The following is a 17,337-nucleotide window of genomic DNA, read 5'->3' as shown; positions in this document are numbered from 1 at the left end:
TCTCCTCCTCTCCATCCAGCTCTCAGGGCAAGGGTTGTAAGTTATGCCCCGGGGACACATAAGATTTTTATGAAAAGGGTGGTCGCATAAACTTTGGAGGGGGCTCATTGGATTGGAAATCAGAAGTTCTAGTACCCGTTTTAATAGCCGTAGGTGATTTGAGTGCAACCAGCCCCCACCCATCCACGACCATTATTTCCCTAAACACACCCAATCCAAATTCGGAGATAGCCATTTTGTTAAGCATATATGAAACCCCCCTGGTCTTCAGAGCAAAAGCTATAAGCTGTACTAGTTGCCCGTTGTTAACATTTAAGGTTTTTCTGGAATGGGTGGTCATATAGACTTCAGAGAAGGCTCGTTTAGTGTAAAATTGAGAGTTCTAGCTCCCTTTTTTTAAAGTCAAGAGTGATCGGATGACAACCAGCCCCCTTCCCTTGTCCTTTTTTCCCAAATGCTTCCGAGCAAAATTTTGAGATAGCCATGTATGAATATAAAAATCAGATGTGGCTCATTCAATTGGAAATCAGAAATCCTAGTGTCCTTTTTAAAATTCAAAAATAATAGAAGGGCAACTAGCCTCCCTTCCCTACCTCTTCTTTTTCCCAAATGCTTCTGATAGAAATTTTTGAGATAGCCATTTTGTTCGAAATAGTCTAAAAGTCATATAACAAGACCTTCGGGGTTTAATCAACCCCTCAGTACCCGGGTACAAGGGTTGTAAGTTATGCCCCGAAGGCATGTAAGGTTTTATGAAAGGTGTGGTCGTATAAACTTTAGAGGTAGCTCATTTAATTGGGGAATTGAAACTTCTAATTCCCTTTTAAGAGCAAAAGTGATAGAGGGTAATTAGTCAACCTCCCTCCCCCGTGATTCCCTCTTCCCCGAACGTATCTAATCGAAATTGTGAGATAGCCATTTTGTTATAGGTAGTCCAAAGAACATATAACAAAGACTCCAGGGTTAACATAACCCACCAGAGCCCTGGGCCAAGGGTTGCAAGCTATGCGTTGAGGCATACGAAGTTTTTATGGAATGTATGGTCGTATGAACTTTGGATAGGGCTCATTTAATTGGAAATTGGAAGCTATTGTGCTCTTTTTAAGGGTTAAAAGTGAATTGATGGCATCCAGACCTCCATCCTCCTCCACGCCTATCATTTTGCAAAAAAAAAACATCCTATCAAAATTTTCAGACATCTATTTTCTTCAGCATTGTTAAAAGATCCAGTAATTATGCTTTTGCAGAGGTCAACCCCCTCACAGCCCTCTGGGCAAGGGCTGTAAGTTAGGCAATTCGATCACTGTTTACATATAGTATATTTTATTGAGAAAGGTATGCATGTTTGACCTTTACTTTCCAAAAAGACAAAGTGCATTTAGATGAGGCTTTCAGAGAAGGTTGTGGGGAGTTTTGAACTCCCCACCATTCTTGAGAGCGTAGCTCAAGAATGGATTTGTACATTAAGTTGGAACTTTCAGAGAATGCTTAAAGGTGGACATCATCTGCCCAGAAGGCAATATGTGCCATGCTTCTACTAATATTGCTACCACTTCTACATTTACTACTGCCACTACTTCTATAACAACTACTTGTAAGGCTAAGAGCATTAAGAAGAAAATTTATTGAATTATATGAATATACAGGTTATCAAAGGTACACATCAGCAATGTCATAGCAATAGCAACGGCTAATTGTATAAAATTGAAACTTCCAGGATATGATGAGAGGGATGTTCAACTGCCCAAAAAGCGATATATTAATACTACTGCTGCTACTAGTACTAGTACCATTACTACTTATACTACTACCATTAACACTAATATTACTGTGACTACTATTGCAACTGTGCCTAAGGGAATGTAGGTGAAATTTTCAGGGAATTTTGAGGGGGGGGGTGAACTGAATTAAAACTCACTATGAGTATGAAGATTTTCAAAAAAGTGACAAAGCAAAATATCAAGAACGATTTACGTTATTAAGCTAGACCTTTAAGGATAAGTTGTCGCGGATTTTGAACTAGCCAGAAGGCATTATTTGTATACTATTAAATTATCGGTATAGTTACTTTAACTAATAACGCTAAGGGTATTAAGGTGAAACTTTTAGGGAATGCTTAAGGGGAGTTCCAATTAAACCAAAAACTATATATACCCAGGTATTCAAAAGGGTATATAAGCAAAATCATAGGCAGCACCACTCGAGTTATAGGCGAGCAATAACATTGAAACTTTTAGTGCCAAAACTAAAAGTGAAATTTTTAAAGGAACTTTTAAATGAGTTAATTTAACTGGAACTTAAAAGTTTTAGTGCCCTTTTTAAGAGTCAAAAGTGATTCAAGGACAGTCTTCCGTATGTTTCTAAGTCCAGTGACTATGTCTCTAGGAATATTGGATGCATCAACCTTCCACAGTTATGCAATTCGGCCATTATTCTTTAATTCTAAATCAAAGGGCACTGTGTGTATGGTTGCCAATAAGACACCTCTGCAATGTCTCGAGAACGACTGGGGATATTAGGTTGAAACGTTTAGAGCTACTATTATAACTAATTCTGCTTTTACAGTTTAAATAAATCAGAAGAGTTTTAAGTGTATCCAGTATACGAAAGAGCATAGATAAAATTTTTGGGAGAGGTATTAAGTCTTATTTTTTAGATCAACTTGAGGAGGTATAAACCCAAATTAAACAATACTATTTGTATTAGGATTAAAAATTGTTGAAAATGTTTGTCTAACATACAAATAGTAAGCCAAACCATGGATTCTTATAGAAAAAAAAACGAAAATATATATATAAAAAAATTTCATCAAAGAAAAGTAAAGAGCTCCATTAAACAAATAATGAGCAGAAATAAAGTCAAACAATCTTCTTAGCGTAAAAGAACACCTTCAACAAATACACGGAACCCAAGACGAACAGAAATTACAATAAATTACCGAGTCCAACTCAAAACGAGCAAAAATTAATAATATGAGTAGCGCTGACAACCCGCATGCCTTCTCAAGATCAAAACGTAATTTGTACTTTACTGAAAACAAAACACATCTTAAATGTTTTCACTTTTTTGACTTGAATAAATAAAAGATTCTTGAAACTTTAAGGAATTAATATGAGTATATGTACATTAAACTGACAATCCACGTATATTTGTTTTTGTTGTTTTTGTTTTTTCAGTAAAGTGCAAATTATGTTCTGATCTTGAGAAGGCATGAGGGTTGTCAGCACTGTTCGTGTTAATTTTCGCTCGTTTTGAGTTTGACTCGGTTATTTATTGTGTAATTCCTGTTCGTTTTGGGTTTCATTTATTTATTGATTTGTGGTTGTTTTATGCTTAGAGAAATTATTTGACTTTGTTTCTGCTCATTTTTGGTTTAATGGAGTTCTTTACTTTTCTTTGAAAAATCGGTTTTGTGGAAAAGATTTTTGAAACTACTTCTAGAAGAAGGTTAACGATCGCAATTTGCAGTAATATGAAGTCGTTTAAAAACAACTCTAGTTATTATGTGATTTTATTGACGAATATACGCATAAGTCACACTTATAATGAAGGAAACATACTGAGAAAAAAATGCTTCGTTTTTCGCGCGGATAACCTCTTTATGAATCTTCATTGTGGTCTAGTGGGTTACCTTGTGTTTTCATGCTCAAGCAAATGGTAAAGCTACTTACGCCAATAAACTAGTTTTTAAAAATCCGCAAACAATCAAAAAAGCATCCCGAGTATCGCTAGTTTTTCTTATTGTTTAACAGAGTAATGTTTCTGTGATTGCTTGTTTTTCGTTTGTTTTTATTCAATCCCTATTTTATACATGTTTGAATTATTCTTCATTTTCTTCTTACAGAGGTGATCATCCACCCGGCTACTGCTACCGAATTGTAAGAGAAATTTATGGCACAGAAGAAGATATTTAGTCGTATTTTATCGTAATTTTTTTTTTTTAATAATAAATCGGAAAAGGATATATGCCTTAATCTTCTTTATTGTGATACCGAGAACATACAGTCTTTGTCTACGGGTAATTAAGTGGATCCTTACATAGAGCCAAAAGGAGAGGTTACATCATTCAAAAAAGCCAAAAACAACATAAAGCCAAAAAGTGGAGTAACATCAATTTTCTGAAAAACGACAGAGAAAACTTTTTACTTAATAAAATGTTACATTGTTAAATTATTACTGTTACATTGTTAAATGTTACATTGTCAAATGCACTTGCTTGTCGAGGCAACCACATGCTCGGTATTTGGGGGTTAAATTATTATCTTCAGTTTATTACAGGCCTTTCATAGTCATGGCATTTTATCCTTTTTCAGTAGGCATGTTTTGAATGCGAATATGTAATGCTGTGTAAAGCTAAATTGCTATATAAGTGTAAAACTTAACAATACACATAAATGAAAGAAAACTTTGACCTAGCAAAAATAAAAATGGCTAAAGAAAGACATCTGATTATGACTATCATAGATTTTTGCCAGTGTTGTGATGACACACCGGTGAAGACCCCTCCATCCCACCCTGTGTAATTTTTTAATAGTGTATATTTATCCGTATAAACTATACTTACGTAATTTGAGTTTTCAGCAAAAGTTGAATCATTATTCATCCATCACGCATCTGTGTTTAATATAGGTAGAAACTTCAAATCTTAACTTTTTCTGTCCTTAATATGACCCTAAAAAATGCTGCAAAATGAATGTTCCTCTATTTGACTTTTTCATGTTGTTTATCCGTTTCAATATTAATCTTAGTTTTTACTTTTTCCGAAAATTATCTTTTTTCAATCACCAGTAAAATATTTTATTCACTGTTGTTGTTTTAAGTCGAATTCTCCTAGACAAGTAATTCATCTGTTGAAAATAATATTTATTAGAAAGCACTTTGAAAAGGTAGAAATTTTTATTTTTCAATTTCCTCGCGCTGAATAGAAAATAGAAAACACTTTGCGTGCGTTCTAAGCTCTCTTATCTTCCAACCGCTCACATTTCTTGTTGCATATCTGCCTCCGTGCCTCACGTTTTCGTTCTTTCTGAGAAATTTACTTCAATCTGTCAATGCTGTTGCGCTTCTTCATATACCGTGCGTTATGCTTATTAGATCTGGAATATATTCGCTAAAACTAATAGAGCAAAAATATTTCTTCTACCTTTTTTGTTTTACCATAATATTTACTCCACATACCGCCAGGGAAAAAGTAACATAAGATCGATTAACAAATATAGCATAGCTGATCCAAAAATAGTAGCTTCAAAACGTTTTGAAATACATAAAAAGAAAAATAGTCTATTATTCATGGTTTAGTGTTCTCCTTTGATTTATAATGGATTTTTTTTTCATTTTAGGCTACATTTTGGTGTTTAGTTGGTGTAAATGTTGTTTTTTTTGTTGCTTTTGTCTTATTTTCCATTTAAATTCCGTCTTTTTATGTTTTTGTCTATGGGTTTCTGGTTAAACTAAATAACCATCAATTCAAATAAAAGATGGGTTTCATTATGTTTTTGTAAGCAACTTCGCGTCAAAACAAAATATATGATAAACTGCTTCTTGGTACTTCTGATGAAGTCTCTTATTCCTATAGCTGCGTGTAAGGGTAACATTTGTGATTTTCATTACCGGTTATTTTGATTTTTGAAAGATTAATTGCCGTCATGAGTAACAAAAAATCAGTTTTATGCTTGGGATTTTGGAATGATATGACAAAATGACGACGACACTTAAGATTATCAATTTTATCAACGGGTAGTGTTTTCCAAAGAATCTCATTTGCATCTCAGAGGCTAAGCAAATAAATAAAATTACCGAATGCAGTGATCACACAATCCATACGTGACTACTGAGCAGTCTATTCATTCACTTGAATAATAGTTTTGTGTGGTTTTTGGTCTGTCGGCATCATTAGGCCATATTTCTTCCGATAAATGAGCAAGGAGCCACTGTTACTTCCAAAAACGTCACCATGCTATCCTAAACAATTGTTTAATTCAAAGAATTTTAGAGCATGGCAAGGATGGCATTTCGTTTCAACATAAGAGGGCCACTTACCATAGAGCCAACATAAATGTCGATATTTTGCGTACTGTTTGGGAATCGAAAAGTCGACCGAAATGCGGATGTCAATTGACCGTCCTGAGGCTCGAATTTGAAGCTGTTGAATTTTTCAGGGGGGTTTTCTTAAGGATAAGTGTTATGCTTCAGTGTGCTTAAGGATTAAATGTTATATTTTAGAAAATAAAAAACTTTCTCTTTTTCGCTGCAATTCAACAAAAAAATACCAACTAAATCCTAGGATAACTAGGACACTCCAAGTCTTGAATATTACAAAGACTGTAAATTCTAGAATTTCTTCTTTAATGTTATGTTTCTTAAAAATGTAATTTTAAGGGAAGTGTGCATTTCTTCTGGCAAGTCAAGAAATGGTTAAAGCTAGAGTTGTAATGAGTGGCTTCAACCAATCAGCTACTTTTTTCTTTCGTAATTTTCTGTATGTCTTTTTTTATTGCTGTATTCACCGCGCCATCTAGAGACTATTGATGTCTTAAATCGCGAAATCAAAGCTGCTATTTATCGGATTGGAGCTAGAAAGATCAAATATGTGATGAAAAATTGGATTGCTCAGTGTGGCATTGATAAACCAGCCGTGGCAGTCATTTCAATGATTTGTGCTTCATTCTTAAATGAAAAGTATATATTTATTTTTTTATAGCCAATTCAAACTCCAATGCGAGATGACCCACCTTTTCCTATGAATTAGAATAATCCGAAGTAAATTTTAAAATAATAATATAGTTATAAATAGTCTCAAGAGTGGACTCAATAGCTTGATATCAGCTAAGCATGCTCTTTAATGGACAAATTTCTTGGTATCCGTATGGTGTTTTTAATTTATTAATTAATCTTAGTAGAAAAACAACAGTAAAGAACTAATTTACACATGATTTGGAATTGTTTGTGCAAGATTTGAGAAATAACTGCAAATGAAGGAATTAGAACTTTTTGTAAATAGGAAGTAAATTTTCAATCACCCTGTGGGGTCATGGTTCGGAATCTTTGATTGTCGGGTAGCTTATCTTATTTTCATGGGATACTGACAAATATGATGGTCCTTAATATGGAGGTGAGAAACGGGGAGACGGTGGTGAAATTTGTAGAAACTAGGGAGGAAAAATACGATATATGAATAGCATTGGGACTATGATTAGACTCCCATACTGTTAAACTTGCTACACTATGATCATTAAAACGAACGGAGGTTATATTAACAAACAAAGTTTAAAAGAAATAAAAATACCGTGTGATTTGAATCTTAAAACGAACAGAAACTAATTCAAATGAAGAACTAACGCTTAAAAGAAACAACAATTAATTCAAATTAAGAAATCCCAATTTACACAAACATTATAATGATAGACAACATTAAAATATGGAAAACCATGTGAAACATCAAGACAGTAGATAAATAACTACTAATAACAACAACTCATTGCAATGCCAAGCCACCTGGGGTAAATAGATCTACGGCTGCCCCTCCTTCAAACCCGCATCTTCACACCCTCCCAAGAAGTTCCAACTTTCCTTAAATCTTTCCTTAAGACCTCCTTCCGTTCCCATTTGGGGACAACCTGCTTTCCGTTTGGTCTTAGATAGTTGACCGAAAATTTTTATTATTCTTATTCTTTTATTCTTTTTATTATTATTTATTATTATTATTCTTTTATTCTTTCTTTTATTTTTTTCTTTTATTTTTTATTCTTTCTTTTTTATCTTTATGTTGGTTTAGTGAATAAATAATTTATTAAAAAATGGAGTAAATAGCCAAGTGTGCTTTCAGATCTAAAACAGTGTTTCCACGCTTGCTCGAGACACATAGCCCGTTTAGTAGTACAATTAAACAAAAGCTTGCTCGGTGTGTTGACCCACCAAAGGCGATTTTTTGCAACCAAGATAAAGCCGACGAATTTAATGTCATTACTATTGATTTATCCTATAAATGTTTTTCCGCTTTATCTTTTACTGTTAACCTTCCAACCACATTCATAAGAAAAATTATAAGTGATAAGGACATAAAAGAATAATTAAGTGGCAACTTAAGTCACTTCACCCCAGAAATATCAGTTTTGAAGTAGCTATCTCAGCATCCTCTGAATATTTCCTTTCAAATATTATTTCTTTTAAAATGTTGTATGTTATTAAAAACATGTATCCTGCTGTGAATATTTCCTTTAAAAGCAATAACAGCATAGATTCATTTTTATCCTAAGCTGGAAATTTTTATTCTTGAATCTTCTCAAATCTGGTGAAGTTAAGTTCCAAGGCTACTTTTAAGATTTCTCCACCCTTTTTGCTGTTATTGGCTTCTCATTACGTCTGCCGAGAGTGGTTTTGCCGAATCTGTTGTTTTTTTGCAAAATTCCGAGGAGAACAAGTTTGTGAATTTTGACTTTTGTATCTCGGAATCAACTGTAGCTAGAGCGATTACTTTTTACAGCAATGTCAATTAGACCATTCGAAAGAGAGTTTTTTTTACACAACATAGCTTCTGTGACTCAGTTTCGACAAAAATTCCTGCTCAAACTGTCGTAAGGTCTTACCCATTTGCTTTCAGTAACCTTACTCTATCCATGGGTTTCTTTTGAAATGTCCCGATTTTACAGTCTCTTTGAATATAGTTCCTTTGGTTCACCAAGAACTTCATTAAATTTATGCTGGCATTAACAAAACTCCTTTCTGTTTTATTCAAACTGTTTTAGACAGAACTCCTTTCTCGCCGATGTTTACCAAACAACTGAACTGACTTGGCCCGGATGTTCTCGTAGCACAAACATTTGACGACAGAAAATTCAGACAGTAATATCTTCCTGCAAAAAAAGGCGTTGGTTCTCTTTTGTAATATTGGAGTAAAAAAGTCTTCTGACACCCGAGATGGAACTTGGACTTGCCCCTCCTAAGCATACAATTAAGAAATCTCATTTAAAACATTTGCACTATAGAAACAAAGAAGTACAAGGAAAAGTATATTTTGTGTTATAAAGACTTGGTACGTAAACATTTTAATTTACAATATTTTTTAAAAATACAATACAACATGATACGTAATAGAACATAAACAAAATACAATATTTTTAAACATAGCAGTCCTATTAAAATTATTGTAACATATGCTGTAATCATTATGATCATTGTATGCGGCAGACTGGTTTATTAATATTTTTAAGGGTATTTATTAAAGAAATAGCTAATTTAAGCTACTACCGCTGCAAACCATGTTAAAACGAATATGAGATAGTAATGAAAACTATATCGAAAGCAAACACTTACAAAATGCTAGTAACATTAAACATAAAAGAAAAAATAGCTTTTTATATTAATTTTAGTCATCCACAGAAGGATGGTACCCAGAGCAGTCCGTCATCCCGCACCCCCTTCCTACGCCACGACTGCATGGAAGACAAAAATCTTTAATGGTGAGCTCACATTGGGCGACAGCAAAAAGTGCGGTAATTGTTAGGGCAAAACATTTGAAAAAGCCCGCTTTCGAGCTGCATGTGACTTTAAATTAAAATGTATATTAGAATCAAGAAAGGACATGAAACAAAAATTATATCTGCTTCAAAGCAGATGACAATTGGGACCTTACGCAAAATTATTCAAGAAAAATTCTTTGTTCCACCATCCAATCAGAGGTAAAACTTCTTTTGACTTGGGCAAGCTTGAGGTGATACAATTGTTCTGGGTAATATTCTAGTTTGGGTCTTCTGGCTATCTTTGGAAATCTTGAAATCAGGTGAATAAAATTTTCAGAAATGAATCCAAGGTAAAAAAATACTCTGGGATGATATTACCTAGGAACTTTCTATTTCTAGGCTATTTCTAGTCTCTTCTGCCATCTTGGGCTTAAAAGATTGCCTTACTTATTGCCCTTTGTGTCCAGTCTAGCCCATAGCCTACCTATCTGAATTGTGACAGAAAAAAGTTTTACCTAGGCTAATTTTGATTTTTTTTCTCATCTCTTTTATATTGACTTTAGTTTTGAAGATGGAATTTCTATCATATCAGTAGAATTTAATACTATGTCTAGGATTCTTTCCCAAATTTAGGAACCAGATCTTTGAAATTTAATAAATTGGGGTAGATCAAAGGAATGAGACTCTTTTCTTGTGCCTAATTTCAGGAGATCTATCTTGCAAGTTCTCATTTTTATAGGCCTAAAATAAAGATTTTTAAAGGCCTGTGCCCTCTAGAGAAAGGAGGAATTGAGGTAGGTAGTTCAATATATATTCCCAGGACATCCTCAAGGCTCAGGATGCATTCATTAAAGTTTCATTCACCCAACTTTACTTTCCAAGATAGCAAAAAGCTCCTAAACTGAAGTTTAACACTTTTCAGCTAAAAGATTTTTCTAGCTAAAAGATGAACATACTATCCTACTTGATTCATATACTTATTAGCCTACTGCTTTTGAAAGTGCATTCCTTTTCCCCTTACAGCAGCACAAATTGAAAGGGAATTTGCCCTTAGATTGTTTCCAGATATTTTTTATTCACAGATTATTGAAATGGACTTGCTAAGAAATAGACCTACCTTTAGAATCAGTTTAGTTCAAATCAGTTAATTTAGAATCAGTTTTGTTACAAACTTGTTTATTATTCCAACATGCAAAAATCCCTTCCTAGGTGATTCAAAGTGATGGCAGGATGGTATTTGATGCTGTTTGTCAAAGTGTTTTGTATTTCAAATACAAAATATGTGCCCAAATACATATTTCAAATGCTCTACCAGAAATGTATTTAAATATGTATTTGAAATACATCAATAGCATTTAAATATGCATTTCAAATACATGTATTTAAGTGCTACCCCACCACTGTTCAAAATATAAGAAACTTACTATAATATATCTAAAAAAGGAGCATGTTTATAGTGGAACTACTCTGTTACCTTTTGCTACCAATTAGCTATTAATCCTTGATGTGTGTTTATTATTATAATTCTTATATAAGGTTCAAGTGTTGACCAAGCTAGAATTGCAGCCAAGAATATTTTCAAAGCAGTGCTGACTCAACTAGAGTTGTGCTTAAGTTACTTAATTAGTCAAAATCTTTAAAGTACTAAATGGAAAACAAAACTCTAGAAAATGTTACTCATAACAAGATGTGTCTTACCAGCAAAAAAAATACTACAAATAATCAATGAAAAGCAAAGCTGACTTATAAGAATGGCTAGTTGCAAATAACTACACAAAAAAAAAGTTGTTGGAAAGTGACCATGTTTCCATTGACATAATCAATTTTTATTTATAGACCTGCATTAATAAAGAATCTTTTGTTTTTAAATTGGCAATATTTTTAAAATTATTATTCATTTTTTGAAGTCATTGACTAAAACTAAAAAAAAAATCCAAATTGGAAGTTCTATTAGTCAGTAATGGAATGATTTTAATTTAGCACTAAAAACTACTAGCTAGGAACACTTCCTAATAGCTTTGTTTGCTTTTCAAGTCTGGCAGATTCTTTTCTTCTCATAATGTTAAGTCAAGACAATATCAGGATTGTTGTTTATAATTCCAAGATCCAGCATATGCTGTCTGAGTTAAAAAATAAGTACTGTCAAGGCAATAGCAATATTTACACAATCCAAATGGCCTTTTAGGGTGTGTCCAGTGTGCATAAATTAAAAAAAAGGTGTCATTTTGATACTTTTCCATTTGGCATTGCAGCTCTTTTGCTAAATAAAATATTGACAGAAACAATGTATACTTATTTTTAGCAACCTTTGCAAAGATTGATGCTTGCATATCTTATTTATTTTCGGAGGGTTTGGGGGTTTTGCATCATTACAAAAAAGAAAAATGGATCATCAGAGAAAAGGACATTTTTGCTGTAGGTGCCTCTCTAGACTAACAACAGTTCCCTATCCTTGCAGTACAGAGTTGCTAGTCCATTGTCTACAGTGCCGAAAAGAAATGAGAGATATTGGAAGCAGGTTACTTATGAAAATACCCTTTAAAATATCCTTCAATGACCATGTGTTTTTCCAGTCTAAGATTGCCCTTATTTCCATTTTTCTTGTCAGTTCTTCTTTGTTTTGGTTTTGTTTGTCTTTGCTGGAAGTTATTTGTTTCTTTTTCTTTTATTATCCACAACCTTAAATTGCATCTTCTGGCAACTAAGGTTGAAGAACCTGTATATGTAACCATGTACCATTGAGCCAATATTTATGTCATGGTTTATGAGTGGATCATCTCTGTTTACATATATACAGGACCATTTGGTTTCAATGTTGGATTTTACGAGATATATTGCTGGCCAGGCATGTTTGAGGGCTAAAAAGGGCGGTGGCACTTAATAGACCCTGCTGAATTTTATCAGTGTTGTATTTTTTCATTTATGATGCAGAATAAATTTATACATACATACAATATAAGAAGATACAGTAAATAAATCTGGTGACCTGCATTTTAAAAAGTGAGGTAGCAAAGTAGCAATACTACTTGGCAGTTTTCAAATTTGTTGGCAGATTTTGTCTGAAAATACTATTTTTTACATATAAAAATAATTTTTGCTCAAAGGGAAGCTGTTAAAACACAAGTTGTGCTCCACCATGCAAAAAGTGGGGTAGCATAGTAACAATGCTACTTTGCATTTTTCATGGCCTAGAAAATTTGCTGGTAGATTTTGTTGGTAAATACCAGTGCTTCCACTATCCTCAAATTTGTGGAGATTTCCTCAAAAATCTGTCTTCCAAAAAATCAGTTCCCCAAAAATCCCCATTCATTCAGGGTTACCACCTCTAGTGATTTATCACTAGTGACAATCCACCCCTAGTAACTATCACTTTTACTTAACATGGCATGATTTTTTCACTACTATCTGAAGTTTTTGTCTCAATTATTTACTACACATTAAACACTAGACAAAGACAATTGAATTTCTGAACTTTGTTCCTATGCTAGTAAAAGCATAAAATGTATAAGGCTATAGCAGTTCATGAAAGATTCTCTTGTGGAGCATCAATGCAAAGAGGGTTATTTTAAACAGCTGGGCCATGAATTTTAGTTTTGTTTTCTTTTGCTATTCTGTTTAATTTTCAAAGGTCTGAAAATGTAAGAGAGTTAGATTGAAAAATTATTATAAAATGAAAAAGGGGAAAGCATGGTACCTATGCAGAGAGGGGGGAGGGAGGGGATTTTGTGATAATTTTGGCGATATTTTCATTATCGAGCTATAAAGTAGATGAAGATACCACTCGAGACCTTTTTTATGCTCTTTTAAAATATAACCATTGTTTTACTTGGAAATTAAATGCACCCTTTAAGATGATACCTTTTCCTTTTAATTTCTGGAATTTAGTTTGAGTCTTATTTTCTTTTACTCTAGGTTTTGGGCATAATATATTAATCTAAAATGCATAATAATTGGATGCATAATAGATTAAAGATTGCTTATGTATCATACTGCCAACACTCAAGTTTACATTATGTAAACTTGAGAACAAACTGATTTTATCAGTTTGTATAAGAAACAATTAGCTTACACTCAGTGAAAAATAAGTGGTGGGTCACAGAATACATTATAATTATATTTATTATGGATATATATTCGCACATTAAGGGGGGGATAAATTAGTTTAGGCTGTGGCATCTCTTCCTCCCCCCCCCTAATGTGCAATTATATGGCCTAGATTTGTTTGTAAAATATTATTTTTTTATCATTTTTTTTTATTAGCATTAATATAACTTCAATTCTAGAGAGTTGGTGGTATAATACATAGGTACAGATTAAAGGAATTGGTATTTTTGCCAGGAATCTTCACCATCTAAAAATTTGTTAAATTTTGCTTCATTTGGTATGTAAAAATTAGGTACTTCTCTTTTTTCTTTGAGAATTTTATTTTTGCATATAATCTTTTATCTCAAAATGTATTCCCACCTCATTCCCTCACCATTGCTATTCTGGTACCCTCCCTCTGCAATATTTTTGGCAGGCGTCCATGCTTGATTGAGTGGTCCAACTGCAGTCTAGGATCTTTTTACAGTCTAGTAAAGTTTTTAAGTAAGCAAAAGAAATTTTACAGAATAGATATTCTGGCCAAATTATGGCATTGGAAATTCTTTTAAATACGTAGGCCTACCTCCAAAACTTCTAATTCTTGAGGCAATTATGAACCCTGTATGAAGGCTAATCCTGAGATTGAAACCATGGAATTAAAGAAATACTGTGGTAAAAGTGGATTTACATTCAAAACTTTTCCTAAATTTAATCTTTTTACTGTAAAATTTGCAGCCCTCCTCTCCACCCCCTCTTAATGAGACAAAATTAAGCTACAGATTATATTCGAATTTAGGGTATAGTTGATTAAAATGAAAGCAACCTCAAAACACGATTCATAAAAAATTGTATATTATAGCCAAAAGTAAAAATTCAGCTATAATTTCCAGATTGTTTTCTTGTAAAGTTTTATATTACTTTCAGACTTTTTTTTTTCAAACAGCTGGTCTATATTTCTTACTCTGCTACCTGATATTTGTGTTTGTGAAGATTGATCAAACAGTGGTAATGAACTGTAAGTAACTCGACCCAACAGGAACCAAAACTCTAAAAAAGAGTAACTACTAAACAAAAAAGTGTTGTTTTCGTTTTCAATATTTTTTTTTTACCATGTGATGTATCTGTTCTGAAATATCGCTTCTCACAAGATGTATGCATCTCTTCATATGCTGATTCTGTTTAAAACTTATTCAAACTAAAAGCTTATTGAGCTTCAATGTTGATATGTGAAGTTATGCTTTTAAGTCATTGTTATCCTTCGTCCTTGTGGACAAGTTTTTAGTTAGTCCACTTCTCTTCAACTGAATATCTGTCAAAATCTTGCATAAACATCCAAATTCTCCCAAAACTGTTTATTTGTCAGTTGAAAGAATCTTTGAAGTGCTGGTAGCTATCAAGATGTTAAGTAACTATACAGTTAAAGCAGGTAGTGGGAAAGCTGGAATGTAAAAGACTAGTAGCATAAAACAGCCACACTATAATGTAGCAGCAAATCTCTGTTTATTTTAGGGATTAGATTAGAGCAAAATTAATATCACCACTTCATAATGTGTGTGACTGCCAGGCTGCCAATCAATATTGTTTTCCCAGAAAATCAAATGTTGCTTTTTATAGTTGTAGTATAGGGATCAATGAGTATCAAGCATGCAGTTGGGTATGCATTATTTTTACAATACCAATAGTATTGGAGTATACACCTCTATCAATGAAGTAACAGCAGCAAGTTATATATAGAATACTTAATACTCTGAATACACCTCTATCAATATACCGTCCTAGCCGAGTCGGTTGGTGCGCTGGATTTGGGATCCTTTGTCTGAAAGGACGCAGATTCGAACCCCAGAGTACCCAATTGTTCAGTTTGGGACAGGGTCAGTGACGTGACTCTGTAAGCTTAGCCAGAGTCGACCCAGCTCTGAATGGGTACCTGGAGAAATCTGGAGAAGGTAAACAGGAAGGGTGTGCGAAAGCACAGGATGGTTGGCCCCCATGCACTTCCTGGCTGAAGGGCCAAGAAATGGAGATCAGCACTACCGGTAGGGACTGTAAAGTCTAATGCCATATCCTTTACCTTTAATACACTGAATACTATACTCTCATAGCAGTTTTAGAGTGACTATGATACAGTATTTTTGATAAAATGATACATATTAGATTATGGAGTATGATATTTATGGTTGCTGCTGAATTAGATTGCATTGTTGTTTGTGATTCTATTTGAAACAAAATGTGAAAACTATTGATATCTCTAACTACAAGCTATAATAAGTTATAGTTGTTACTTTTTTTTGCGAATTTTGCATATAAAATACTTTTGCTCAAAGCAATGCTGTCAAAACACAAGTTTTTCTTCTAAATATCAGCAGCTTTTGTAATTCTACTACTGGTGGCTTTGGAACATTTGCACACCTGCTGGTGACTGTTTAGTATTATTATATGTTTGAATATCCCCCCTCTTGCAATTACTGTTATTTCCAATGGCTTTATAATTCTGAATCTTGTCCTTTCCAGATTATTTTTTGCTGGAAAGCAGCTTGAAAATGGCTGCAATCTACTTGATTATAAAGTCAATGTAAATGATGTCATTATTCTTATGGACTGTGGAGCTGTTAATGTGAGAAAAGATGAAAATAAAAATCCAGAAAAGGCTACTGTCAGTAAACCAGAAACTCTAGTGAAAAGTAAAGCAAAGAAAAATATTGGCGAGGTGGCAAAACCACAAGAAGTAACAAGCAAATATTTTCAAATTGGTGACTTAGTTGATGCTCATGATCCTGTTACATCATCTTGGAATGAATCAAAAATAACATGTATTGTGAAAGGAAATCCTGAAGAAGAAGACGGACTCCTTTATTGGGCATCCCTTGATAGTTTCCCCAATGAAGATCCAATTGAGTGTAAACTTTCAGAAATCAGGCCACGTGCTCACAGAATTATTTCAGTGGATGAAGTTACACCTGGTATGAGATTGATGGTAAATTATAACTTAGAAAAGCCATCTGCTCGAGGACTCTGGTATGACTCTGTGGTATCCAGCTATAATGAAAGTAAGCGAGTTTTGAAGGTTTCACTTCTGCTTGGAATGGAAAAAGAGGCAAAAATGGATGTTAAAATCGTTTATGTTGATGAACTTTATAGAATTGAAGAAGTCAAAGAAGTGTCAGCCAGAACTGATAAGGATGTTCAGCTTTTTAAGGAAGGGCCTGAAGAAAAAAGGAAGTATGGAGCACATTGCGAAAAGTAAATATCATTTCCTTCTTTCTTTTTGTTTCTTCATTTTCTAGGGTAAGTGGTTTCAGTTTATAAATTCTCTTATGGAATTACTTGGAATTTACAAGTAGATATTATTTCGGAATTTAGAATAGTATAATCAAGTCAAGGTCTGTGTAAAATAGCGTAGTCTTATTAAAGAGTGACATCTTTCCCATGTTTTTTTTTTCCATAGAAAAGGACACATGCTACATTGCTAAGGACAGCTCAGAAAAAAGGCATTTGATGAATATTTCAAAACAAGGTTCATACAAACCAGATCCTTCAATAGGTGGGGGGTATTTGTTCGTCGGGTTGATGGTGCCTAGGGCAAAATTAATTACAGCGCCCTCTCTTAACCCACACATAAAAAAAACAAGTCCGCGTCTGCGGAGTTCAGGGCAGCCTGCTCTGGTTGCTCCCTCCTTTTGAATAACCTTGGGGAGGGGAGGGGGGTTACTTGGCCATGCAAAACCAAGATGACAGAGTTGGGCTAAAAGGGGAAAAGGCTTTGTTTGTTTTTTACACTTTTAATTTCCCTTAATGT

At 33.8% G+C, this 17,337-nt stretch overlaps 2 protein-coding genes across 3 annotated transcripts in view; both read left to right on the top strand.

Moving 5' to 3' along the window:
• Positions 1–3,964, top strand: part of LOC136036147 (translation initiation factor eIF2B subunit beta-like) — a 34,853-nt gene extending 30,889 nt beyond the window's left edge. For both annotated transcript variants that reach the window (XM_065718190.1, XM_065718199.1), the window contains one exon: positions 3,845–3,964. In XM_065718190.1, the coding sequence (XP_065574262.1) occupies positions 3,845–3,914 (70 nt within the window). In that variant the 3' untranslated portion in view covers positions 3,915–3,964. The remainder of the gene's footprint in view (positions 1–3,844) is intronic.
• Positions 3,965–9,511: 5,547 nt separating this feature from the next.
• Positions 9,512–17,337, top strand: part of LOC136036161 (E3 ubiquitin-protein ligase UHRF1-like) — a 178,392-nt gene continuing 170,566 nt past the window's right edge. Inside the window, exons 1-2 of the mRNA XM_065718225.1 lie at positions 9,512–9,677; positions 16,053–16,781. Coding sequence (XP_065574297.1) covers positions 9,556–9,677; positions 16,053–16,781 — 851 coding nt within the window. The 5' untranslated portion in view covers positions 9,512–9,555. The remainder of the gene's footprint in view (positions 9,678–16,052; positions 16,782–17,337) is intronic.

This window comes from Artemia franciscana, chromosome 2 (genome assembly GCF_032884065.1).
Source record: "Artemia franciscana chromosome 2, ASM3288406v1, whole genome shotgun sequence".
Lineage (NCBI taxonomy): Eukaryota > Metazoa > Arthropoda > Branchiopoda > Anostraca > Artemiidae > Artemia > Artemia franciscana.
This window is presented reverse-complemented; position numbering and strand designations above follow the sequence as displayed.